At 41.7% G+C, this 27,965-nt stretch overlaps 1 protein-coding gene and 1 long non-coding RNA gene across 5 annotated transcripts in view; one reads left to right on the forward strand and one right to left on the reverse strand.

Moving 5' to 3' along the window:
* DENND3 (DENN domain containing 3) overlaps positions 1-1,257 on the reverse strand; it is a 44,704-nt gene extending 43,447 nt beyond the window's left edge. For 2 of the 4 annotated variants that reach the window (XM_055703757.1, XM_055703755.1), the window contains exon 1: positions 1,046-1,254. In XM_055703757.1, coding sequence (XP_055559732.1) covers positions 1,046-1,129 — 84 coding nt within the window. In that variant the 5' untranslated portion in view covers positions 1,130-1,254. Of the gene's footprint in view, positions 1-1,045 lie in introns of all 4 variants that reach the window. The other 2 variants (XM_055703756.1, XM_055703760.1) reach the window with 2 other exon arrangements.
* Positions 1,258-1,488: 231 nt separating this feature from the next.
* Positions 1,489-27,118, forward strand: LOC129735496 (uncharacterized). The gene is made up of 5 exons (XR_008731204.1): positions 1,489-1,701; positions 17,352-17,452; positions 17,532-17,627; positions 19,090-19,176; positions 22,175-27,118. It is a non-coding gene; the product is annotated as an uncharacterized LOC129735496 (long non-coding RNA).
* Positions 27,119-27,965: the final 847 nt, after the last annotated feature.

The raw sequence follows: 27,965 nt of genomic DNA on the forward strand, positions 1-27,965 counted from the left end.
AATGAAAAAGAAATTGCCCTTCTTTTGGGTTTACTGTACACGCAGGTGCTGAAGCAACACACACACATACACCAATTTCAAAAGTCTGGTGGTGACATTTATGGCAAAACTATTTCTCAAATTTGAATGTATACAGGAATGAGATCCTGGAATTTGAAGCTCTGCTTAGCTGGTATCACTTAAGAAGCTGACATCAGCAAAAGCCATCTCCTCAGCGAGTTAGCAGCAACAAGTTTAACAAAGACTTCTTTATCTAATGGTATTAGAGCGCACAATCAAATTCAAGTTCAAGCAAGACAACAGCGATCCCTGGGAACAGCTTGGCTTTTCCGCACGTGCTGGCACCACAGCTACTCCCACAGTCAGGCAGCTGATAGGCATCTCACAAAATCATCTGCACATTTTAATAAAGCAAAATCAGGATGAGGCCTTTAATTTTTACCTCACATGTGAAAAGGCTACAGTCATAAACAAATTATAAACCACATATTCAAAGCAGGAACAGACTCATTAACTTCTGCCAGATCTGAGTTGCTCCGGTCCTGCTAAATTCAGAGCACTGAACTCAGGGGTTTAGACCTGGTTGTTGGCCTAAGGATGCAAGTCACCAGGCTTTATTCCCCTGTCTTTAGCTTTTATCTCAAGGGATGGCAGGAAATAGTGTATCATCCCATAAAGGATATGCATTGTTCAAGCATTTTACTGTTCCTGCTTATATAAAGCCACATCGCATTCTTTGTCTAAGCTCAGATCTTTGAAAAAGCGTAATTCCTTAACATCGCTACCAAACTACTCCTACTTTGCTGAGGTTCGCCTTGTCAAAACAAGTTTTCTTTAAAGTATTGCAGCTCTACCCGATATATAACAGCAACGACCCAATCGTTTTATTCAAGTCCGCAGGAGGGAGAGGCCCCGCTAACCGGCTCTGGCTCGGGCCAGACCTCGGAGCAGAGCACGGCGCTGCCCCACACACCAGCCGGGACACCCGGCCGGCGGGCACCGCCAGCCCGCCCCGCGCCCCCTCACCACCCCGCGCCCCTCTCACCTGCAGGAGCGCCCTCACCCGGTCCCTAGGCACACCGACCAGCAGGCATATCTCGAGCAGGCCGGAGGGCAGCACGTCCTCCATGGCACAGCGGGGCAGAGGCTGCCAGCACAGCCGCCGGCGGCGGCGGCGACTCCTTCCCGCAAGGCCGCTCGGTCCCTCCCCGCGGGCTGGAGCGGGCTTGGGCGGAGAAGAGAGAACACCCGCTCCCTCGCCCAGGCAAGCACTCGCACAGCAGCCCTCCCCACCCCTCACGGTAATGCGCGCTTTGATTGGCTGTCTCTCCCGTCGCTCTGATGGGCTATAACCAATCAGAATGGTAGCACGTGTGTGCCTCGGCCTCGCGGGCCGGGCGGGGGCGGGGCGTAGCTCGTCACTGCCCGTTGGCGGGCGGGGCGCGAGGTGCCTGAGATGAGGGCTGAGGAAAGCTGAGGGCATGGCTGCCCCGCCGTCGCACGGCGGCCGGTGCTTGCAGTTAGCCGCACGTAGCCACCCTCTGCTCGCCTCACGCCAGGAGAGCCCCCAGGGAAGGCGCTTACCGACCCAAGGAGTAGTTAATTTTTCTCCTGGCCTGCCACGGGCTGATTTCCCGGTGAGGCTGTTGGCCCAAAGGAGCTGCGGTGCCTCAGGGTTGGCCATCACCGGCACATCGAGCGGTGGGTGAAGTCATGCCTCGTGCTTTGACAAGTGATGTCATTCCCTCTTGTTTGCTCCAGGTGACTCAGCAGGGGTATGTGACTGCTGCTAAATAAGAGCCTTTATCATGGGTCATAGTTTCAATGAACTGTAAGCACACAGCTGATGGCAGACTGGGTGGTGCTCTCACCTCGCGAGCAGCAGGGTTTTCAGTGGAGCTACCTGCACAGCAGAGAAACAACATAGGGGACTCAGGATTTCTTTTTGAGGTGTTTAATCTAAACAGACAATGAGTCACTCTGTATGTATTGGCGCTGTAGATCTTCACTGAGAGAAATGTGTTTCCTCTCAGACCAGGTCATAAAGTACCTGAAAATGTAGAGAGCAATTACTCTGAAACTGAAAGTGTGAGACATAGTTTTATCATAGCGACAAACTTTTTTTGCAGGCTAACATTCATGCATTTAAAATGCCAAAATTCCCAGTATAAATGGCTCCAGGCTTTCACAAGTTTGCAATCAGTCCAGGGTTCAGAACAGACTTCTTCAGAAAGTACAGAGAACATCAGAAACACAAGATGTGGTCTTTGTGGGGATTTTATTATCTGTATTTTTGTGGTGTTAAAGCTCAGGATTATATGGCCCCTTTAGAGGAAGTCACAGATGCAGAATGTAGGAAACTGTTTCTATAGCACTGACTAAAAGAAGGAAATTCTTGAAAACCTGGAAGTTCAGGGATCACTTCTTCAAAGTGATAGAAGATCAGAGGCTCAAAGATTTAGGTTAATAAAGTTTAAGGTCATAAGGGAGTGTTAAAATCCTCTTGTTTAGCTTGTGTAGCCCAGGTCACAGAATCAGACTGGTTCCTGTATTAAATTTGTCACTTTTGGCTGACACCATGAATTCCTGCAACAGGGATTACTAACAGTCACTGTTAAAAGTTAGGCATCTCATTTTTAGTTTCACTGTTTCGTTTAGCTTTTTGCCACTGATGATGTTACAGTTTTCCTGCTGTTTGAACAGATTCTTTACTACGAAAAGACTTCTTGCAGAATTCAAGATTGTTAATTTCTTTTTAAGACATTATACAATTCATACTTTTTAAATTTCTTTCCTGATCACTTGTGTGTATCTTTTCTCAGCATCTTCAAATGTTTCCAATATTCTTTTTTAATTATGAACACCAGAAATAAGCTTTACTATTGCCGAATATACAGTGGTATGTCACACTGCTATTTCTAACTGATATCCCTACCTAATTAAATCAGAGAAAGACCCATATTTGAATCATTCAAAACGGGTGTAAAGTTTAATTGGTTATCGACCATAACCCTGTATGGTTTTCTTAGGTTTATTACTTCCAACATGACAATCCTACCTCTTATATTCATTGGCCAATGATTATGACCTAGCATTTGACCACATTAAAAGGAAATTACAAATGAACTGAGGCTATTAAGCAAATCCAGGTCACACTGTAGTTAATTAATCTGTATCATGATTAGTTTCTGATTTCTCTGCTATCTGCAATGATAAATACTGAATGATTCTTGTTCATAATTAATGTAGCCCTTAAAGCAAAGATACAGTGAAGTTATTATCAGAACAGAACTACAAGATGAAAGGTACTAATGTGAATCTGATAAAATCTCAAAAGCTCTGGAAGTAGGAAACCTGCTATACAGGGTCACTGGTAAGAGACAAAATAATTCACATAGAGAAGAACCTCTTTGTGCTACAAAAAGATTTGTGTAGTTAAATCATTTTTTTCCTAAGAAAAATTGCCAACTGAGGAAGAAATGCCAGCTTTTGTTACGTGTTTTGTTTTCATAAGACTGCAAATACAGTAAATGTTTGTTTGTTTAACTGTCTGATGTGGTACTTGGCTGCTTAGAGCTATATGCAGAAAAAACACTGATCTTGATATATCCTCAACACGGATAAGGCTTTATCAGACCTGAGAGCCATATCTGAATAATTAAAGATTTCCTTGACATAGAAATCAAATTCAGCTTCCAAATACAGGGTATTATATTTCAGATAGACTGCCTCTGTTAAGAGGAGAAAATAATTTAACAAGTCATGTGTTTCTTTGATGCAGTCTTGCTGATAAAATATACCCTAGCCAATCAGATGAGAAGCCATGAGCTGGCTCTAGTTTAACAAGGCCACCCTCAAAATCCCACACTCATAGATGATATAATACAGCCTTCTGTGTTCAGCCTTACATTTGAAATACATTCCAAAATAATCTCCAAGCTTCTGCCCTCACCTCTTTCAAATTACTGCTGTAAATTAGTAATTGCACATGGAATTTGTCTGACAAGCATGCTGTAGACTGCATGGAAATGGTTGAGTTGCTCTCCATCAAGACTGAAAGGAGCTCTGAGTGACTTGTTGAGTTGTAGATTCCTATGGGATATGGACCAGGTGAAGAGTAGAGTCAGAACCCTGAATTTTAGGACAAACTTTCAGTTGTTTAAGGAATTAGTGAATGGGACCCACTGGGAAACTGCTCTCAAGAAGCTGAAAAGACTTGGCAGTTCTTTAAAGGACATTGTCCTTAGAGACAAGAGCTTTCAACTCCCATCTGTAAGAAATCAAGCAAGGAGGGCGGAAGACTGGCATGGGTCAGTAAGGACTTTCTGCTCCAACTAAAGTGTAAGAAAGAAATGCACAAGCAGTGGAATGAGGAAGAATATGGGACATATTCCCTGAGCAGGAAAGCTAAGGGCACAGTTGGAGCTGCCTTTGCCAAGGGATGCGAAGAATAGTAAGAAGGGCTTCTACAGGCATGTTGGGCAAAAACTGAAAATTACAGAAAGAGTATACACACACACACACACAGAGATAAATAAGACAGGAGAACTGGTGAAAACCAACGTGGAGAAGGCTGAGGTACTCAACAATTTTTTTTTGCCTCCATTTTCAATCATAATCTCTCTTCCTACATCTCTCAAGCCCCTGAACCTCAAGGTAAAGTGTCGCAGCACTCTCCAAACTCTCGCTCTCTCGCTCTCTCGCTCTCCCATTTTAAGTGAAGATCGGGTTCAAGATCCCCTGTAGAACACACATAAGTCCATGGGAGCCAATGACATGCATCCCAGAGTCCTGAGGGAATGGGCCAATGTAGTTGCCAAGCCACTTTCCCATCATATTTGAAAAGTCATGGCAGTTAGGTGCCCCCAGTCACTGGAAAAAGGGAAACATCATGCCTATTTTTAAAAGGGAGGACCCTGGGAACTACCAACCAGTCAGCCTCACCTCTGTGCCTTGTAAAATGGAGCAGATCCTCCTGAATGACATGTTGAAACATATGGAAGACAGGAGGTAATTAGAGACAGCCATGATGGCTTTACCAAGGGCAAATTGTGCCTAATTGATCTGATGACCTTCTATGATGAAGTGGCTGCATCAGTGGACAAGGGAAGAACTACAGATGTCATCTACCTGGACTTCTGTAAGGCTTTGATATGGTCCCATACAGCATTCTTGCCTCTAAATTGGAGAGATTCGGGTTTGATGGATGGGCTGTTAGGCAGATAAAGAATTGGTTGGATGGTTGTATCTGAAGAGTTGCAGTCAATAGCTCGATGTCCAAATGGAAATCACTAACAAGCAGGGTCCCTCAAGGGTCCATAATGGAACCAGTATTATTCAATATATTCATCAATGACACAGGCAGTGGGATTGAGTGCATCCTCAGCAAATTTGTGAATGATAGACACCAAGCTGAGTGGTGCAGTTGATTCACTTGAGGGACAGAATGCCAGCTAGAGGGACCTTGACAGGTTTGAGGAGTGGGCCCATGTGAACTTCATGAAGTTCAGGAAGGCCAAGTGGAAGGTCTTGCACTTGAGTCAGGGCAATCCCCAGTATCAGTACAGACTGGGTAATGAATCAACTGAGAGCAGCCCTGAGGAGAAGGACTTGGGAATACTGGTGGATGAAAGACTGGACAAGAGCTGGCAATGTGCACTTGCAGCCCAGAAAGCCAACTGTATCCTGGGCTGCATGAAAAGCAATGTGGCCAGCAGGTCAAGGGAGGTGATTCTGCCCCTTTACTTCCATGAGACCCCACCTGGAGTACTGTGTTCACCTTAGGGAATCGCAGCACAAGAAAGATATGAACCTGTTAGAGTGGGTCCAGGGGAGAGCTATGGAAATGGTCAGAGGGGTGGAACAGCTCTGCTGTGAAGACAGGCTGGGAGAGTTGGGGTTGTTCAGCCTGGAGAAGAGAAGGCTCCAGGGAGACCTTATTGCAGCCTTTCAACACTTAAAAAGGGGCTATAAGAAAGACAGAGAGAATCTTTTTACCAAGGCCTGCAGTGGTAGGACAAGGGACAATGATTTTAAACTGAAAGAGGGTAGATTTAGATTGAACATAAGAAAGAATTTATTTTACAATGAGGGTGGTGAGGCACTGGCACAAGTTGCCCAGAGAAGTTGTAGATGCCCCATCCCTGGAAGTGTTCAAGGTCAGGCTGGTCAGAGCTTTGAGCAACCTGATCTGGTGAAAGATGTCCCTGCCTATGGCAGGGAGGTTGGACTAGATGACCTTGAAAGGTTCCTTCCGACCCAAACTGTTCTATGATTCTATTTAGTGAAATGAATCCTATCCCATGGAGTGGTAAAGCCATTCAATATATCTTCATCATAGCATCTTCTCTCACATATATGTAATCTTTTATCTTTGGTACCCATAATACAGGACTGAGTCCTCAACCATTAATATGTTCCCCCCTGATGGATATGATAAAACCACCTGATAACAACAGCTCTGCAGTAAATCTAAGAAAGGAAATTGACCTCCAGAAACTCTAGGGCTGTATGCTGTAAAGTCTCTATGTGACTTAAGGAGTTTCAAAATACTATGATTATTAGGCATGTTCTTTTAGTACTGATTTATATTCATGCTTGTGCATCATTTCAAATAGTGCTGAGAACTAAATGTAGGCAAACTCAGGACTTCGTCCATGAACTCTTGCAGAGTTTCACCATGATGTGTTTAAGGACTACAGGAATTTCCTTTTGAAACTGAATGTAGACATCACTTGTATTCTGCAGGTTTATTGATACGTTGCTCAGTTCAATATCCTGTCTTTGGCTTACGTTTATGTGTGTTGCACGGTAGTGTCTTTAGGTGAGAACTGAAACTCAGGTCACTGCTTTATTCCAGTACCTGGCTCAGAGGAATGTATGTTGCCCAGAGAGATGGGTAGATGCTCCACCCCTGGAAACATTCAAGGTCAGGTTGGAGGGGGCTCTGAGCAACCGGACCTAGTTGAAGATGTCCCTCTTCATTGCAGGGGAGTTGAACTAGTTGACCTTTAAAGGTCTCTTCTAACCCAAACTACTCTATGATTCTATGATTCTGTGATTTCTGTGTCTATGCTAAGCAAGACTGCATAGATATGAAGTCTTTACTCAGTCTGGCAAGAACTGTGTGCTCTATCCAAAGGGAAGGCAGGAAGTACAGCATGATGTGTGCTGCTCTGACATGATTAGACAACTCTGTGCAGTCTAGAAGTCCATCTAAAAACACTGCATCTCAGGATTTTAAACCCTTTGTCTCTAACATCAGTTCTTATTAACAAGGTCATTCATAGGGGGAAGGATTCGTTTTGAACAAAACTCAGGGAGTCAGCTTGACGTATTCTCTCCAGCTTCAACATTTCTCATTTTATATTCCTTCTTCCAGAATAATGAAGCAGGAGAATTTGATGAATCTGCAGATAAAGATCTTTATTGGCAGATGTAACATTTCTTTCATTGCAGGAAAATACACTTTCTAAATTTACACTGATATTAGCAACCAAGCAATCACTTGGTAACTGATTATGCAAATTGAATCTTTATTTTCAAACTAGGCCCCTGCAGTCTTAAAATTCCTCTCTCAGTGTTTCAGACATTTATTCCCATTCTTAATAATGCTACAGAAACTTACTATGAGAATTCTTCGTTGTCACAGGTATCATCCGATTCAGTGCAATGACTTTGACCCCAGTATTGTTCTGTAAAAGGTCACCAGGTTCCGTGTAAATATATCAGAAGGAAAGAAGGGGCAGTCTAGGGATCTCTGTGTCTATTAACAGTTCCATTTGCATCTTCTTTCTTTTTTACTTGGCTTGTCTGGTTCGTGCTGCCACCGTTTATGGTATAACAGAACACAAATTTTCTGCAACATTAACTGTCATTTAGCATGCATCTCTTCAATAATACATAGATATGTTTCACTGACATGACAGAAAAATGCTAGCACGAGACCAGTTTTTCAACATATCGCCAGATTGTATTCTCCACAGCTTGTACCTGCCTGTGTGCTGGAGAACTCAGCTACTGTCTGCGATTTTCTCTGTTCTCAAGCTATGGAAAGTTAGCCCCAGTTCAAACTTATATAGGGAAATACACCCCTTAAAGATCAGATCCTTGGGATTTGTCCACCTATGTTGAAGAGCTTTGTCATATTTCTCTGCCACCTCTGAATAAGGCAGTGCAAGTACTAAAAACAAATAGCAGTGAAGTGAGGCATTTCAGCCTAGGAGGGCTCTTAAAGTACCTGAGCTAGTAGCTCTTCTCTGCACTACCGCATGCAGTATAGATATATCCTAGAACTGTCAATAGCAGTCTTTTTAAGATGAAAAATTATCAGATTAATTTAATATGTTGTTTGCAGAATATTCTTTGGATTATATTATGGCTGTAATTAGTTACGTGAATGTCTGCCATCCTTTTAAACATAAATACAGATCAAGCCACACTGTGAATGAGGGCAGGATATGGGAGGGAGAGAAGGGTGCCTCACACACAGCTGTGTTTTGTGACCTGATATTTGTGCCCCACCAGGGAGGGAGAGAGTGCTTATGAGGATAATAAAGATTCCTTAGCCCCACTTTCATCCCATAACATAATAGAAGCTTCTGCAAGGACTGTAGGATTACCATATGCAAGACTGGGATAAAGACATTGATAAACCGAAACAAGTTCAGCAGAGAGCTACCAAGATGGTTGGGGCTGAAGCACTTGCCCTGTGAGGAGGGCCTGAGGCCACAGGGCTGGAGAAGAGATGGCTTCAGGGGAACCAGCAGCATCCCAGTACCTACAGGGAGGTCATCAAGAAGACAGAGCCAGACTCTTTACCAAGGTGCACAGCCAGAGGTGGAGAAACAACAGTCATAAACTAAAACAGGGGAAGTGCAGACTGTATCTAAGGCAAATGGTTTTAATTCTGAGATTAGCTGAGCACTGGAGCAGAGGCCTAGAGATGTGCCATCTCCATCATCAGAGGTTTTCAAGAAGAGGCTGAATAAAGCTGTGAACAAACTGGTCTGATCTGACAGCTGACCCTGCTTTGAGCAGGAGGTTGGACTGGAGATCTCCTGGTGCCCCTTCTAACTTGGACGATTCTGTCATTCTCAGGGACTCTGTGTACAAATACAGCAAGAGGGTTAAAAAATTTTATATGAAGGAAAAAAAAGTTAGAATTCCAGTCAACCAAGTAAGGAAGATCCTTAGCCAGTTGTACAGTCAATAACCTTTCAATTTAACATGCATAATTTTTTTGTGATAGGATAACTGAGGCCCAAGGAAATAGCTTTGGATGTCAGTGCAACACTTATTCCTCATCATTTCTGTATTTCTGATAAGGAGGCTGGCTGTAGTTTTATTTCTCTGAGAAAAAAAAATCTGTTGAAAGTTCTGGGAGGGAGAAAAAAAAGCTGAGCTTTTTCACAGCCCCTGCATCTAGACAAGTGTAGCACCACTAAGCTGCCAAGTCTTGGCAAAGAACCACACTAATGTGAGTGCTCTGAATATTAGAAACACTTTGCATTGTAGATATTATGAGATATTCCTGAGGCTACAGAAGAGCTTATTCCTAAATCTAATCACTCTAGGGTCATTTTTAGCGGTGTTTTATTTATGTGAGTTGCATAACATGTCCCTCAAACCTGACTTGCTTAACATGACATTTATTATACTTCTGGGTCTTTACCATCTGGCACATTCTCAGGCAGCCAAAGAGATTTTGCAGCTGTTTTTATAGTAGCATTAAGATTTCATAACATTTGTCCTTTTACTGCAGTCCTATAAAAGAAGTACAGATTCAGAATTACTGAAGTGGAGGGACAAGAGAGAGGAGAGGTCAATTAGTACAGAAAGACAGTCAGATACAGAAAATAAAATTTTAGGAAGAACAGTTTTTGTGTAATAGCTTTTTGTATACATCAGTGTAAGAAACTTTAAAATGCATAAGCATAGATATAGTAATTCATAACCATGAACTGTTTTTTTTAATAAACTTGGGTTTGTCCCTGGAATTTGAAGAATCTCTTGAGATACTCCACTGTGTTCAGAAAACATCTATCAGCAGTTCATAGCTTGACAAAAGCACAATATAGTACGCTTCACTGGTAATTAATGTTACCTTAGTGAAACCCATATTAAAATCCAAACCCTTTCCCTCTTGATCTTTTTGTAGCTGCCCCTACATCACTCTCTTTATGAAAAACCAGCATATGTAAATAAAAATAACTTTGTTACATAAAACCTAGTCTTCTCTAAGCTTGTGAACTGTTTAAATATGATGTTTTTTCATTTTTAAATATTCACATTACTAGGTTGTTGAAGAAGATTAATCCAGGTTTGGATCTAACCAGAATACCAAACAGTTGTATTTTCCATGTAAAATAATTAGCTTCCAAGTGACCTCAGCTTATTCCCAGATAAAATTGCATCAAGAAGAACTGTAGCAAGGCAGCATACAGCAAGTAACCTTTATAACAGTCTAATGTAAACACAAAAATAGGAGAATCCATGGGCTTTAGCCAGTCTGCTTATGTACAGCATGAGACCATTCTAACTTGACAGCATTTCATGTTGATGCTTCTCTTTCTCTAGCAGGCAAGTCAACATCATGGAGCAAGAGCTCATTAACACCCTTTGTAAGCACAGAAGGAACAAGGTGCCTAGAAGCAGTGAGCATGGGTTTAGCAAGGGCAATCATCCCTTAACACCCTGTGTGCCTTTCCTTGATGACCGACTCGGTGGAGGAAAGCAGAGTAATGGATGTCATTTACCTTCTCACATGGCATGACACAGTCTCCCATCCTAGCTAAGCTGGGAAGATATGGACTAGATAGGTGAAGCACAAGGTGGTTGAAAACTGTCAGGACCATCAGTTTCAAAGTGTTGGGATGAACAGTTTGAAATCTAACAGCTGGTTATGAGTGGCATTCCTCAGTGTTTGATACTGGGGCTAATACTTAGCATCCTCATCATGAATGTGGACAATACAATGAGAGGCATCCTCAGCAAGTGTGTGCATTCCTATATACAGGGGAAGGCTGACGGGCAGAGCTGCCATAAGAGAAGGCTAAGGAGAGATCTAGAGATCTAATTGCCATCTACCTGAAGAGAAGTTATAAAGAAGAGCAACACAAACTCTTCTCAGAGGCACACAGTGGGAGGACAAGAGGCAACAGTTGAAAGTTGCAGCAAGAGATTTCCATTTGAATATGAGGAAGAAAGTTTTCGCCATGAGAATGATTAAGCACTTCAGCAGGTCCCCAGGGAGGCAGTGTAATCTCCTTCTTTAGAGATTTTTGAAACCTGGCTGCATGGCAGCCACATCTGACTTTGAAGTTATTGCTGCTTTGAGCAAAGAGTTGGACTAGAGACCACCAAAGGTCCCTTCTAAACATTTGCCTCTATAACTAATTAAGTCCATATAGTTTTATTTGCATCCAAGAGTCCTTAGAGATTTTGAAAGTGCAGCAGACAGAAATGAAAGTTCATCCATTTGCATAGCTAAACATATCATACTTTTAGGTGTACTTCTATATCAGTATAAAATGAGTATATTTAAATATTGCCTGACACGTCAACTATAGCAATTAGGCACATGTTGCTGTATCATGTATGACTGAAACTGGACAGAACGTAAATTCTGATAAATAATTAATTCCCTTTTATTGCTTAAAAATCCCTGATTTGCATGAAGACATTACGGGGCAACTTCTGCTGTGAGATCAGGCATGCTTTGCTGCCACAAGGCCAGGGAAGATTCTGCATAGCGGACTGTATAAAGAAAAATCGTAGTAGTATAAGCACTACCTGATAGTCTGTGCTTGCTTTCCGTGTTGCACTTCTGATGTTAAAACAAAGAACTGCCAAATTTGGGGTTGGAAAACTTAATTGACCGTGTGTCCCCACTGTCTTGTTTTCTATGGTTCTTTATTCATCCATAATAGCTATTCTAGTTTTCTGTAGGGTATCTAGTTAGTTGAAGAGCAGAGATATCTCATCTACAAAGCTGAATTATTCATCAAAGGTATTTTAAGAAACCATTTTTAGAGCAATTTAGGCTTGCTTTTCTGGCACAGCTGAATCTAATGCTGTCTTTCCTTATTTCAGTTTGTCTTTCTTTGCTGTTTGGAAAACTTTTCAGAGTTGATTTACCTCAAATCTTCAAATCTTCTAGTAGGAGAAACCCACCAAAATATAACGTTTCAACTTGGTGAAATAACATAACCTGACATATATGGAAATGACTGAAAATTATAAAAGTAGCTTCATATTCCACAAAGATTAACCTTATGTCCAATTTTTTTACTGTCAGAAAGCACAAACCGTTTATGACAACTCTGGCCTTCCTAGGTAAGGTGATCCTTCTGAAGGGTAGCTATTAATTTTCTGTGTTTGTAGAGCACACACAACAACAGGAGCCCAGTTTGGTCAGCTGCCAAATGCTGTTATAATGTTATAGGAGTGCTCATGGTGATTGTGGGGCAAAAAAAGGGTTTTATTTGATTAAGAGTTGAATGCAAAGGCAATTATTGTATTCTAGAGTGGAAAAAGAGTTTGTTGTGTGATTTGGGAAAGCTTCCTCTTACAGGAAGCAGTTACTCAGAAAACACTGCTCATAACTTTCTATAGTATTGTCACCAAAGCTGTTCACTTAGTGAAGGTAAATTAAGTAATATAAAAATATATAGAATTTTGAGAGATTGTATTAAGTACATTTGTATGAAAAACTAAAAATAGACATAGCCCAAGCTAGAGTTGGAAGCAAATTTATTAGTGCTTCCACAGACTACAGGTTTTATTTTTAAGTCCTGGCCAAAAGAGACAGACTTCTTTTGAGTTCTCACATTATGCAGACTGAAGGCTTAAACAACAATGTTTTCCTATTAGTTCTGTTCTCATCTACATGTTATGTATTGGCAAGTTCACTTGCTGCATCTTTTCTACAATTAAGCCTTCAGCCACAGTTTCTTCTTCAGGATCAAGCCCACACAACTCGGTATTGCATCGCAACCTTAGATCATAAATGCCTCAGGGTAGGAGGGTTTCTCCAAGTGTAGTACAGCAGGGCACTGATCCAAGGTGTGAGGATAACAGCACAACAACTACTTGCTTTCTGGTATTTCTTTGTTAAAGTTCCACCATTGTTTTAAAAGACAGCTGCTTTACATCTTTCAGCAGATTGCATTTTGGCCTTTTCACCAAATGTGGCTGGAAGTGACATTAATATAAATCGTGAAATATATTATTCTGCACTGTCCCACATTGCACCAAAAGAGGTAATTTTTCAAGCATGCTAGGTATGTGTAGTTTGGCACAACATGTGAGGCATTCCCTTTCAGGACTTTCTTCAGGCAGTGCAAGTTGCTCATAAGTCAAAAAGTTGATCACACACTGATAGAATCCATGTGTCTTTAATGGCAAGAATACATGCTTCTAGTAAAAGCTGGTTCAAAAAAATTTCTTGTGTCTTTCCTGTCTTTCCTTGGCTATAGTTACAAGAAAGCAACATTAGTGCAGTTCGTAAATGAATCTATGAACAGACTTTCCTGCTGAGTCTATTCTTTAATACATATTTCCCTGGGTTTTCTCCCAGATTTAACAAGATTTTTCACAAAAGCTTTCTTAGTGATTTGCTGCCAATATCTATGCAGCACCAGTAGAGAGCTGACTTGAACAGATACAATCACTTCTTCATAATGACATGCATGATTACCCCTGCAAATCATGTAATTATGATAAAGATTTCAAAGGAAAGAAGGTAATTTATTTACATACTGTCCAGAAACATTCAGTCTCTTGATGCAGAGCAAAATCTGAATCTCAATATGGAAGTATTTAGAGTTACTGCATAAAGACCAGAGTTAAACAGGAAGGAATCAAAGAGGCTATTAGTAAAGCAGTGCCGAAAAATGTACTACAGGGCACTGTGCTGCAGTATATATTTATAATATGTTATAAAGGCTGCATTTATTTCAAAATTAACATCTTTTAAAAGCAGCACATTTTGTTTTGGAGAAAGCAACCCTCAAACTGAGTTTCCAAGTGATCTGGACCTATCTAAATCTTGTGAAATAACAACCAAGCCTTCTGTTTTTCAGCTCAGCCAAAAAACAAACTTTAAACAAACCACACAAAAGCTTTGGCACTAAGCATAATCTGTAATTCAGCACTAATCCAGCTATTGAATCCCCCGTACAATATTTTTTTACTCTGATTTTTTTTCCTACCACCTAGATACCCCATGGGGGCTTGAAACACCACTGATGCTTGGTGCCTTACGGACCCATGGCATAGTCTTTTCTCAAAAGAGCTTACAGAACCATCAGCCAAGCAACATGGGCTTGTTTTGTCTTTATTCTCTGTGTACAGATGGTGTTCAGTTCTGCTAAGTTAAAATAAATGCTACAACTTAAATATAACATCTACATCCTCCAGACAAGTGATTGCATGAATATGCAGAATTTGCAGCCTTGTTTTTGTATTAATTCTAACTGCATCTCACTTACATCATCATGCAATGTTTTCTGCTTATTATCTTTCACTACCAGTCTCATTTCAGACAGCAAAGCCAGCTCCAGACACATGACAACTCTATGATAACAAAACATCCATGGCTACCTCTGTAGTCTATGTCAGAGCTCTGAAAGATGTGCTTACCCCTCCAGCTGCCAGCAAGGAAAAGGGAGAAGGAGTGTGAAATGAAGATTCAAAGGTTGCCAGCACGTAAGCAACAGCTATGGGCTCCTACATTCCCATTCTGTTCAAGGCACAAAAAGTATGCTCAGCTCTTCACAGCTTTCCCATGTGTTTTCTAGCCCAGGTCTTCTCCTTCACCTATTCATCCTGTTTTCTATGCCAGGAAATGCTTAGTCTCAGCCAGGCATCTGTCCTCACTCCTTAGGATGACAGAATTCAGATTGCCTGCAGAGACAGTAACCCTGAATTATCTGTACCTGAAAACCAGGGATTTATAGGTATTGTCTGGTTTCAGTGCTTAACATTTGTCAATGTTGCTTTCACCCTGTAGCTATAGTGCCACTCAAAAGCATCATGGAAATACCCAATTAATGATTTTTTCCTTTTGTCATTTTACAAGACATTTGCTGATTTGCAGCAAGGGAGTATGCAAGGTTTCTATGAAAGAAAAGGGTCAGGAAGGAGGCTGAGGTCATCAGTTTTTTCAGTTACAAGTGGTTTTCTCTACAGACCACATAACCCTTACCTTTGCCAATGGAGCTCAAAATGGTTCCTAAAGAAGTCATTACTACTTGTATTCCAGTGGTACCTAAAGCCACCAGGATCCAGGCTTTGCTAAATGCAGTATAAACTTGTAGTGTTTACCCTAGGGAATATTCATTCTCCATCTTTCCTCACCCTCATTGCATATTTTGCCCCAAGGCAGAATGGAAGCAGTCAGTGGTAGCTATAATGATGACTGCTGTCAGGTGAACACTTTCCACTGCAAATTGTGTGGATGCCAATACTGATTTCTCTTCAAACACACTACTGATTTCATGACATTCAGTCACCCTCAGTAATGGCTAAGTCTAAACTGCAAACTAGGCTGTAGTCTCCACTCTTGTAATCATCTGCCCAACAAGTTTTTCTTCCTTTTAATTAATCATGAAATTCCCATTCCTCAGCAATCTAATCTAATTTACATGTTACCCCTGCTTCAAGACTGGAGACACTGGTTCGAGGCTAGAGAGCTCCAGAGAACCCTTCCAACTTGAATTTTTCTTGATTCTACATTTTATAAAAGCATGCATATTGGGTGTTCATGTCCATGTGGTGACAGCCGGGGGGCTGCAGTGCTGATCTCTGAGTCAGAGCCAGCTCCAGCCAGCTCCAAAATGGACCCACTACAGGACACAGCTGAGACAATCAGCTACACTGTTGGAACCTCTGGGAAAACATAGTTGAAGGACCAAAAAGCTGTGCAGCAGCAGAGAGGAGCGAGAAGAAGGTGAGAGAAGCAATCCTGTAGACACCAAGGTCAGTGAAGAAAAAGGGAGAGGAGGTGCTCCGGGTGTCAGAGCAGAGATTCCCCAGCAGCCCCTGGGGAAGACCATGGTGACACATGATCTCCCTACAGCCCATGGAGGATCCTGTTGGAGCAGGTAGATGTGCGCCAAAGGAAGCTGCATCTCATGGAGAATCCACACCAGAGCAGGCTCCTGGCAGGAGCTGTGGCCCATGGAGATGAGCCCATTCAGCGTCAGGTTTTCTGGCAGGACCTGTGGCCCTTTGGGGACCCATGTTGGAACAGTCTGTTGCTGAAGGACTGTAGCCTGAGAAAAGGACCCACACTGGAGCAGTTCTTGAAGAGCTACAGCTGGTGGGAAGGGCACACCCTGGAGAAGGTCATGAAGGACTGTATCCTGTGGTAGGGACCCCACACTGGAGCAGGGGAAGAACATGAACAGGGAGCCGCAGAGATGAAGTGTTATGGACTGACTACAACCCCTATTCCCCATCCCCCTGTACTGGACGGGGAGAAGGGTTGTAGAGTTGGGAAGGAAGGAATGAAATTGAGCCTGGGAAATAGGGAGCAGAGGGGGAAAGGTGGTTTTAGTTTTAGTTTTGTTCTCACCGTACTGCTCTATTTTGAACTGGCAAGAAATTAAGTTAGTTTTCCCCAAGTCAAGTCTGTTTTGCCCGTGACAGTAACTAGTAAGTGATCTCCCTGTCTTTATCTTGACCTGTGAACTTTTTGATCTTATTCCTCCCCACCACCCTGTTTATGAGGGGGAGTGAGAGAGCAGCTGGGTAGAGGGTCTGGCAGCCAGCCAAGGTCAATCCCATGGCAGCAGGTACTGAACTTTGCAAGCAATTGCAGCCATGCCCTGATCACTTTAAGCACATGAACCACATTGTAGAACTCGTAGTGGAATTTATTCAAGTGCATAAAGGCATCAGGGTATGCCCTTTCATGGTTATACTAGATCACCTCTACCAAATGTCTTCAGCCTGTGCACAGCAGAGGTCAAAGTGTGCTGCACTCTGCCACTCACAGGATGAAACAGTAACACACGAAAGTACGTGACTCTCATGCTACAGCTGTAAACCTATACCTCTTTACGAAATCATAGAAATTATGCTAACAGATATCAAAGCAGGTATTTTTTGTAAACAGTTTTGAGGAAAATAAGAGTGAAAGAAAATCTTGCAGCAAGGCTTTCCTATTTATAGTTAGACAGGCTAAATCATTTACTATCACTCAAACCACTTAATGATTTCCTAATTTAATTAGGAAACAATAAAGTTTCAAATGTCAATGTAAGTTCTTTGCTTTCAGTGCTGATCTTTTGGGTGAATGAATACAAGCATGATACATAAATGTAACAAAGACTATTTCTCAACAGGTAAAGAAAAACAAGAAAACCCAGTAGTAAGGCAATACTATAAATGATGGCAGACCGGAGTTACTTAGCCCAAACTGGACTGATTGGTTTCACACACAAAGGTGAGGAACTGTCATTGTTATCTCCTTTCCCCCAGTGCAGCTATTTTCTTGGTAAGTTTTAATCCTCTGCTCTCACTAGTGTCCACTTTTTTCCAGGAGGAAAAAAAAATACTTCTGTTAGCACCGGGATGGAAGGAATAAGGAAAGTACAAGATTGGGAAAAGGCTGTTTACTAGTGAGTAGTGCGTAGAGTTTATTCTGCCTGTGTTGGTAAAACCTGCTGTGAATGTTTCAAAACTGTGCACTTGCAGATCAAACAAAAGCAAACCTCCAAAAACTTAGCAGCTGCAGGGCAGAGTTACAGGCTCAGATGATAACTAAGGAATTAGCAATGCCAAATGAAGTATGTCACTTCAGATTCACAACATCAAATCTGGTCACCCCTGCTTGCAATATATACCAGCACTAGCTGCACATAAAAAATAGGAAAAAGCAGGAGGTGAGCTGGTAAAAAAAGCTTAAATGGAAGCATCACTTCTCTTGGGGAAGAGAGGGGAAATGCAACCTTTTTAATGATGTATTCAATATGACAGATATGACAGCTGTTTGTGACACACCATTGATGTGCAAGATCCTACTGAAAGGAACCTGTCTTTGTAAGTGTGTGCAAACATCCTGGATGCAGCCCATGAAACTGTAAACAAAGGTGGAAAGGTTTACTTTTGACTAGTAGTGGTGTGAGCAAACATGGTATGAGAAAATAATTGTAGCGCTGTAACCAGAAGTTCCCTGTCTCCTAAGTCTACCCACAAGTAACCAACTGCAAAAGCTGGTGACAGTTAATGATATTCCACAAGCATTTGAATTTCTGAGTGTCAATGCCACCAATTTTATATCTTAGCAGACCAAAGCAAGTCTTTTCCCTCCAGCCTGTCATGCTTCAGGCTTGTAGATACTGCTTATACACAGCAGTGTATAAAAACAATGAGTTGGTTTTGAAAGTATACCTTTTGCTTGTAACAACTGTGGAGCAACTCAGACCAGGTTTCAACCTGACAGTTGGATGAAGACAATACTGAGAACAGAAGGAGCTTAGAGTGGATTTCAGTTTAGGTACTTCGGTTGGTACTTAAAGACCAATGTGACAAACCTCAGCTTAATTGCTGTAATAAGAATACAGAAACATTAGAACAATAAATACATATAGGAAGCTGCAAATTTCTCAAGAAGTGTTTGTACATCTGCAGTTACACCTCCCAGTTACAAATGAGGAGAAAAAAATTTCACATTTGATGTCATCTGTGCATTCAGTACTTAGATTCTCATTGGAATTATTAAGAAGATGCTAGGTTATATAATGTGTTTTTTCACTTGTTTTTCACTGCTAACAAGAAGTTACTAAGACTAGCAAATGACTCTGCCTGAAAGATTAGTTTGAAAGCTTAGAAAGGTAATAGTTAAGATTACTTAAGTTAGAATAGTTAAAATAGTTAAAATAACAAGCTGGATTTCCTTTCCCTGCCAGCCTGTTCATGTTGAATAGTACCAGCAGCATTCTCCATATGATGCACAGTAATACTGTTATTTGGTTCCTTTAGTTTATAAATAAAGTACTTGTATCTGCACCTCTCTTCACCGTGACTCACCTCTGTAAGATCACATGAGAAAGATCAGTGCACCACTTTCTTCTCTAACAGGCAAACTGTGTTGGCTGCCATTGTGCCTTGACATTCAGGACCTGAGCTGCCTGCCTCTTTGTTTCACCTTCTGTGCAGAAAAAACAGGTACAATAGTTCCACAGGTTGGTTTTTTTTAGCAGCTTATTTTGTTTGCTCCATCTGTTCAAAGCAAACAAACACTGTGAACAGGGCAGGTAAGAGGCTAGGCTAGATGTACAGAGGTGGTTACCTGTTTTATTTTATGCAACTTCTGATCTTCAAATTCAATAAAGAAGGTCTTCTTTCAAGCTCTGTTCAAGCATTAACTCATAAAAATACCCATGAAGGAACAGGTAAGAAGCAACCATTTCACAAATAAGACAAAATATATCAGTTTGGGGGCAGTGGGGTGTGGGTGTTGGTGTTCTTAAGCTGGACAACTTGAGCTAAAACTCCTGTGAGTATGGCAACTGAGGTTTTTAACCTGGGTTAGTAGTAAATGAATACTTAAAAAGGAAACTTGAGGATATAACCAGTCCTCTCTATTAAAACCCCAGCTGACTTGTCTATGTATGAGGAGTGTACTTTCTGCTTGCATTCTTTCTTTGGAATGTAAGCACGTTCCAAATGGAGACAGGGAATTTCAGAAGTAGCTACTGATTTTGACTGGTTTTGTATGTTGAGTTTGAGGTAGCTTAAGAGAAATTTTGAGAAATGCTGTCTCTGACTGCAGTATAAACTGGAGGTATACAGCCATCACGGCTTCTTGGCAGCCAGAGACATCTCTGAGGAAGCTTGGGGGAAAACTACTTACCCCCTCTCTGAAAAACAGAAGTCGGATAAAATGCTGGTAAACTATGGACTTCCCTTCCCTACTACTGCTGATAAGAGAGGAGAAAAAGCTATACTTATTTGTTCCTTGCCAGCATGTGTACAGACTGAAGTCAAAGTCTTCATCAAAGGGCCTACTTGGAACAAACTGTTTCCTACAGCTGAGATCGGGGTTTCCCCCACCACAAAGTACTCCTTTTATCTTCCTTTTTATGTGTAGTGTCTTCCAGCTGAGAAACCCCCAGCTCCTTTTGTCCACTGCCACTTAACTCTTGGTAGGCCTACTTCCAGATTCTCTGGAAAAGCTATTTGATTTTCACTGACACTCAACAATACTGTTTTAGATTTCACAGAGACTTAAATAATTCAGACTTGATAAAATACCCTAACATGTGTCCACAGCCACAGAGTGAGCTCATGTCTGAGCTAGCCTGAAACTAGAGCTTAGGACTTGTTAAATTAGTTCCCTATGATGTCTATGCAGATTATCTAACCCACCACCCCTCTTCATGAACAAGGAAATACTTCCAGTGTCATAAACTTCCTTTTTGGTATGGGGCAATCAGATTTAGAATTGTTTGAAAGAGGAAGAATGCTGTTCTTCTATGGGGCTCCAGATCTGAAGGTCATGAGGAGAAGGCAGGAGTTATTTCAACTGGTAATGACAGAAAATATTCATTCAAATACAATCAGCGTGTCAAGTGGCATTTTAAAAATCCTTTGAGGGCAAGATGGACACAGCTGCAGGCAACTGCTTTTGTCTAGGCAGGAACAGGGCACAGAGGGGTCACATTTGCTCAAGACTGAATCATCTTGCACAAATCACACTAGAAAGATTCTAAAGGCTTCTTGAAAAAGATTGGATTTGACAACCTCAAATTCAACTCTTACAAATGTGACAGAGATAATCTCATGTTTAAGAAACAGTGGCAAACAAGTCTTTGCAGTAATTCAAAAGGATACAAAACCAGAGGATCTGTTTTTCAGGAAATATATTTTAGTTTCTGTTGCATGTCACAAATAACTGTAACTTCATACAGTCTTTTTCACAGTGGTCCTCCCAGTTGTCTTCACTGCAGACAGCAGACCAAGAATATTCAGGGTCAGCGGGCAGTGGGCTGTGTCAGGAATTTACTCTGAGGAGCTTTGTGAGATTAAAAGTTGGAGTCCTTTAAAAGTTATTTTCTGTTCCAAACAATACTTTCAAAATCAAATTTTATGGGGCACTGAGACATGCTTAAGAGAAATGTTGGGTTTAGATATGACGCTTCCTTCATTATAGTTACCTCACTTGTGCCGAGATGGGTTAACTGTTTTGACAGTAACATGCTAGCTAGAAGTCTTGCTGTGTATTTTAGTTCTTTTATGCCAACACATGGGTAAGTAGGTCTCTTGCCCCCAGTGAAATGTCTTTTACTTCCTGAAATGAATACACACACTAGTACTAAAGCCAGAGCAGCCACAACCAGTATTTTAGCCACTGCAAATGAAAATAAAACCCAATCTGATATGGCAGAGTCTGCAATTGCTAAAAAATCCCTTTGGCAATCTTCATCTTAATGACCTTCTCTGCTCATATCAGAAGGTTATGGCCTAGTGTCTTCCAATTTCTTTGCTTGTCATCTGTCTAAAGTCATGCTGCCTTTCTTTAAAATGATTCTAAGTCTTTTCTCTGGAATGATTAATTTAACAATACTCTACTCTTCAATGGTATTTAAACACACTTAGACATGCTCATGAATTAACCTTCATAACCTCCATTACAAATTCATGGGTATCATACTTACTACACAAATTAGTTACTGTTAGATGTTCAAACAATCAATTTCATGCTTTCTCTCATGCTTTGGGCTTACAAAAATATTTACAGAGCTCTCTCATTAGCTTTCCTCAAATCCATCATTAAAATGTTTTTGCCACAATACGGAAGCCTTGGCAACAGCTTATACCCTGTGGTGGCTGTCTATCACGCTGATCAGTATTGCTTCACTGTTGCTTTAAATTCCCCTCTGTGACTGTATCCATCTGTTGTTTCTTGTCTCACACCTCAAAAGCAATTTGGGGCAGGATTACCTTTTCATTTCAGATTTTTATTGCTTCAGTCACAATAGGATCGTTTTCTGTGACTGCAGTTCCAACATCCAACATGCACAGTAGTGAACAAATGGAGAGACAGACAGGAAAAGGCAAAATGACTTGCCTAAAATATCCTGTGATGGCTAGGAGTCAGGGCACTATCCATCTTCCTGTGTTTGCATCCTTTTTCTCAAAGTTTTCATCTTTCTCATTGCAGAGGAAGTCCAAGAATTCTAGCAAGGATGAAAAATCAATTTGCAAAAGGAAGGAAGACTACGATGGGTAGTTATACGGAAAATGAAGAGTTACTCATCCAGTTTCCCAAGAGCTTCATAACGCTAGCAAACCTCATGTACAACATGTCATGGGTGCTTTTAACCACTAGGAGCCGTATTCAGACCATCTCCCGCCTATAACGGACCTGGCAAATTTTAGCATTTAGATCAAGGGAATAGTTAAGATCTTCAGTCACCCAGGGCTGCCAGATGCTGCAGTCACCTACACCTTATCCTTATGTCTGGGATTGCCAGGCTCTCATGATGCCTGGAAATGGTCGACATGTCCCAGCCTGAGCTGAGACTTAAGCTCCGTTACAACACCAACTCGGAAAGAGGTACCTACCTCTAGTTTAGATTTCCTTACTGTCCCAGTATGATCCCATCCCACCCAGCACAGCCAGCCAGTATTGACAGAGCTAGAGGGAGGGTTCTAGTGATACTTACACAAAAAAGTTCTGCAAAATTTGTAAAGGTTGTAAGCCTTACTGATCCCAGAAGTGTTTGTATCTATAACTCCTACTTCTCAGACAGTTACTTCAGCTAAAGGCCCCATTCTCATTAATGACCCATCTTGTTTTCACAAAGCTCTGGGCTCCAGAAAGGTCTGGAAAGGGGGCAATCATGGCTTGGCTAGTACTGTTAATTGTTATGGGTTATACACATTTTTTCCTTCAGTTTGCCTGAAAACCTGATGATGTTGGGTGTTTGATCGTTTGAAATGTTCATTCTTGCAAAGCTTGAAATGTCTCTTCTGGGAGATTTTGCACTTCAATGATATTCATCATTTCAAAGCTCAGATATCACAAATGCCTTTAGAAAAAGTATGCTAGGTCAGCTGCAGAAAGACTGGAATCTCTCTATCCATTGCCTATTTTGCCAAACAGTCTTCAAATATGAGGAGCTTAATGCAAAAAATCCAGATCTTTGCCACCTTTTTCAAACAAATTCTGTCCAGTCTAACCAGTTCATGCACACACAAATTTGCAGGACATTAACAAGCTTGTACAGAATTCAAAAGCTTAGAAAGTTATTTAGAAAGCAAACCTTTTGCTCGCTCTTTCAGTATTCAAGAACCCAACAAATCTGCATTTAAAAATGCATATAAAATTTTCTAGGTACTATGGCTGTGATTTATTATAGCAACTTCCACAGCCTCACTACATTGGCCACCTCCCTGGAAGCTGAAACACATCTTCTCATATTTGCTAGCCTACTACAGGTGTGAGCAAGGAGGATTAATTAGTTGATGCTTTGACAGGTATTTAACTTTGTGTGATGCAACAGAATTGCAGTGCTGTGTGGTTCTCATAGAAAGAACAAGTACTTAATAAACACCTAAATAATCTACAGATGAAATTTGGTCCCCTGAGGCTTAGAGTTCAACAGGTATAAGCCAAATGCTGCTTGATACAATAGCAGGTATGAGAAGACCCAGCACTGAAGGCATCTGTAATGAAGTATGTGGCATCACAATGACCGGTGTGTTACAGTTTGGACATAGGTATGAATCTTGTTTTACAAAAAAGCTGAAAGTCTATGCTGCTAGCTACGTGTCTGTCTTGTGTGCTAGTGGCTACTGAAATTGTCATGCCTTTACCCCGCTGCCTTTGGCACACTACAAGCCTTCATCTATTTTACTGAAGTGTAACATAAGCTACAGAAAACAAGCTGGTTGTACCTGACTTAACAGTTCTTCATCTGCAAAGACTACAGAGCCAGAGCTTGAAAACTGTTGTGCTGGGCAACCAAACCATGAGAACCAAATAGGTGGGACCAGGCCACAACTGTGTGGCAGCAATGCAGCAGATGCACACCAGTCAAACTGGTGTCTATTGCATGCTCCTCGTGCATCTTCAGGGCTGGACCCCCTTACCCAGCCTGTCTTGTAACCCTGAGCAAACCATCCTACCTGCCTGCCAGACATTTCTCCTCTGTAAAATGAGAAGGCTTCCCTCATCCATGGGGATAACTTCCTAACATATGCAAAGTGCTTCGAGACATTCTGATTAAAGGGGTAAATTTGGATGTTTTATTTAGTAATACATGAATTATTTCAAAGACTGCATTTCTAGCATGTGATGTTGATACACTGTCAACTTTTTCTAAAAGGAAGCAATGTTGTAACTGTGGAGTAGGTTATTTTAAACTACCTATGCAGAGATGTCTTTCTAGCAACCTGCAAAACTTGCACAGTAGTTTTTGACCACCAGTGAATCCTGGCTTCCTGGAAACTTGTACCCTGATTGACTGCCTTCCATATCTAAAGAAGCAAAATCACCAAGTGAATCTTTTCCCACAATAGCAGCACCTACAAGGTGTCCCTACACCTGGATTCTCTAATGGTGCATGAGTTTCCAGCCTTTACTTCACTTAAGTATGCTTACAGGTACTTTAATTTCTACCCATCTGCCTACTTTCACAAAGGTGGCATGAACTTCTGTTCAGCATTTTGCCCTTCCGACATATTTGAATTAAAACAGATTGAAGGTCTCTTTCCAGGCAGCACAGGACATCCAAATGTAGCCTTTTCCTCTGGAATCCAGCACTGACTGGATTTTTTGCTCAGCTTGCATATATTGTTGCTGTACTCAGGAAGCACCTAGGTCTTTATCTGATCTCCGTGGCAAAAAACAAGGATAGGTAAATTTGCAAAATCTGCTTTTTATGTCCCTGCTTAGACAAAATAAAATATATTGAGAGAAGGGCTGACAACTCTCTGGAAGCAGCAAGAAACCTTCTCTGGCTACGTTCCCGACATAAAAACATCAATTGTTGAGATGCTAATTATGTTGTACACATCTGTTACTTTTTGTGCTTTTCACAAGTTAAGAGTCGCTGCCACAGATCCAGCTTTCATGGAACTAGCCTCCCTACTCTGCAGGGTTAATGTTTGCAAACAAATGCACATTCATTTGTTTATGCTTAGCTGCATGGATGATACACACAGTTATGTGCAAACACCGCCTCATTTTGTAGGTAGCAAGTCACATGCCTAACATTAAAGTGTAAGTCATGTGCAAACTCATCTCTGACCCTTGTTCAGATCCCTGCTTACCCTCCTGTATATGAATATACAACATTAGATGGCACTGAATACCTAAATTGAAGCGCTCTTAAGTTTTATTGAAGTAACAGACTGCAGCTCCTTTTGGTCTTTGCCAGCACACAGGTGGGAAGAGCCATCTTGGTCCCAAATTACATGCAGAAGGCAGCACGCTTAAGCAACTTATTATATTACTACAGTATCTTAAATGACTTCTAACAACAGTTCAGAGACCTCCTACCCAGGCTTGGCAGAGCCTGGCCTCCACGGCCTAGTAGTTGTGGGTAGCAGGTGGCCTGAATTGCTCTCATGACGTCAGTATGCCATGTTATTCCATCTGTCACAGGCACCATAAGGTATGTCCACCCTGTATATTAAGCCTGCCATGCAGAGTGAGCTGCCCAGCTGAGGCTGGTGTCTGCTTGTGAGCACTTTCAGCCCTCTCGTTTCTCTGTCTCCTTGATCACTGAGCAGAGCTGAGCACAGGGATCAGCTGAACCAGAGGAAGGAGCAGCTGAACAGAAATTGGGAGGAGCTTAGTGCCATCCTAGCCCACCCTGTGAAGTTCTAACCCTGGGGTCTCCTAACCCTTGGCTAAAGGGCACTGTAGCCCAGAGGTTTTACAGTGTGATCAGCAAGCCCAGGTTTGATACATCATGTGAACACAGCCATAGTAAGCAGATGGGTGAAGTAATATTATTAGGGTCTATTATATTATAATAAAATTGTAATTAAATATATGTAATTATATATATTTAGACCCATTTCAGGATATAGCCTAAAGAAAAAAAGTTGGGTGTGATTCAGTGTGTTTTCCAAACTGTACATAAAATTACCAGCACTCTGGGATTCAGAGAGGGGAAGGCCACTGCATGCTCCACTGATAAAACTGCTTGCTGGGATCTGGCTTTGAAATTTTTTGTGCTTGATAGTCAAAATGCTGTTTGTGCACAGCCCAAATAGTACAAGGGACCAGCACAGCAAACAGCACTTCACCTGGGAAGAATTGCCTGCAGGCTCCCATGGGAGCAGAGATTGCTTCTTCCCATCACTCAGCAGAGCATGAGGATATCCGAGTGCCATCACCTCACTTGACAGGCTTTGAGATGTGGTTTCAGTGGGTAGCTGCTAATTTAAATGTTCTGGCTAGAGGTTGTAGCACTTCAGATACGCTTTTTAACTTCAAAAAAGGCACACCTGACAGTGCAAATTAGTCACAGCTAAGGAAAACCTAAGAAAATGCATTAAAATTAGAGCAAAGACGTGGCTCTCAGGAGAGACTGATGTTTTCATTAGCTGCAAAATACAGATAAGATTTTGTGACTGCTTCCTATTTACATTTTGAGAGCCAGAGTTGCTGGATATTCCCTTCAAACAGGAGCTCTTGAGTGCTTCACACCTCAGCTGTTTTCCATGATTTCTGCACTAATCACTTCTGGAAAATTCAGTTCAAGCCCCTGTCTTACCTCTAATGTAGGGAAGCTTCAAAAATCTGAGGTATATTCTTTTTGCATCCGTCTATATTTGTATCACTACAAACATTTTCCTGCTGTGTGGGTCTGCAGTAAAGTTCTTACTGTGAAATTCTTGCCTTCTGAGGTACAATAGAGAAGGAAATCCGAAGGGAAATGTCCCTTTTGTAGGTTTTGGGGAGGGCTTGTGAGCCAAAGCACAGCCAAACCAAAATGCAGATGAGGTCAAAAGGACATACACAAGTGCCAGACGGTTCAGCCTCTCACCGCTCATGCTGCACACCACAGCTGGAGCAGGATATTTTGCCAGGAAGTCACCTCCTAACCCCTGGTGGGATTTCCCCTAGTATGCAGATCGCTCTGGTGTGATGCAGAAGTCCCACTGCTTCCTAAGCAGTTCCCCCTCCTCCTGTACCATCAACTTTGATGCTGAGGCTGCTCTGGGGTTTTGCGGGGATCTAGTCACAGCAAAGGGTTCTGGGAGGCTATATCAGCCTTGTCCAGGCAGCAGTATCTGTGGGATGAGCAAGGATCTGGCTATAATAAGATCGTATGGCCTCTGGTTTACGGTCCAGCTCTAGTACTCCGCCAAGGAAGGATTTCACTGGGTTATGTTCAGGACCAGCAATTAAACTTTTTCCAGATATTGCCCAGAGAGGGCCTCTGAAGGAGGAAAGGAGGTAGTGGATTTGTGGTTTGGTCGGGTTTTTTTATAAAAGGTAGAGGTTTGTTTTCTGACAGCTGGACTGCATTTGAACAGCTTGTCAAACCCTTACATCAGTTTTAAAAATACATTTTCCTACAAAGTGATTTCTGCTACAAAAAAACCCAGTGGGGAAGTAGGTGCTTTTTATAAAAATATTTCAAATTATCATTCTAGAAGAGGAAACAAGACAAAAGGCAAACTCAGTTTCACATTGTCTTCCCCATGGAGAATAATCCATCACTGTATATCACACGTGGTGCAGGTGGATGGGCAAGGAGGTGAGCTCCTGCTAGGCCAGGACATGGGAGTTCAGACTCAGAAGGAAGATGTCACATTCTTTGTTGTTATGGTATACAGAGGCAATACTTAGCCAGCAGTAATGTCCCAACAGCATGAAATACCACAAGATTTTCATAATAAACAGAGCTGATTAGCTGTGAAGAAACAATTAGTTCAAAGGACAGATGAATGAAAGTTTGGCCATTTACCTGAAGCCTCATATCAACACA

This window comes from Falco cherrug, chromosome 3 (assembly GCF_023634085.1).
Source record: "Falco cherrug isolate bFalChe1 chromosome 3, bFalChe1.pri, whole genome shotgun sequence".
Taxonomy (NCBI): Eukaryota; Metazoa; Chordata; class Aves; order Falconiformes; family Falconidae; genus Falco; species Falco cherrug.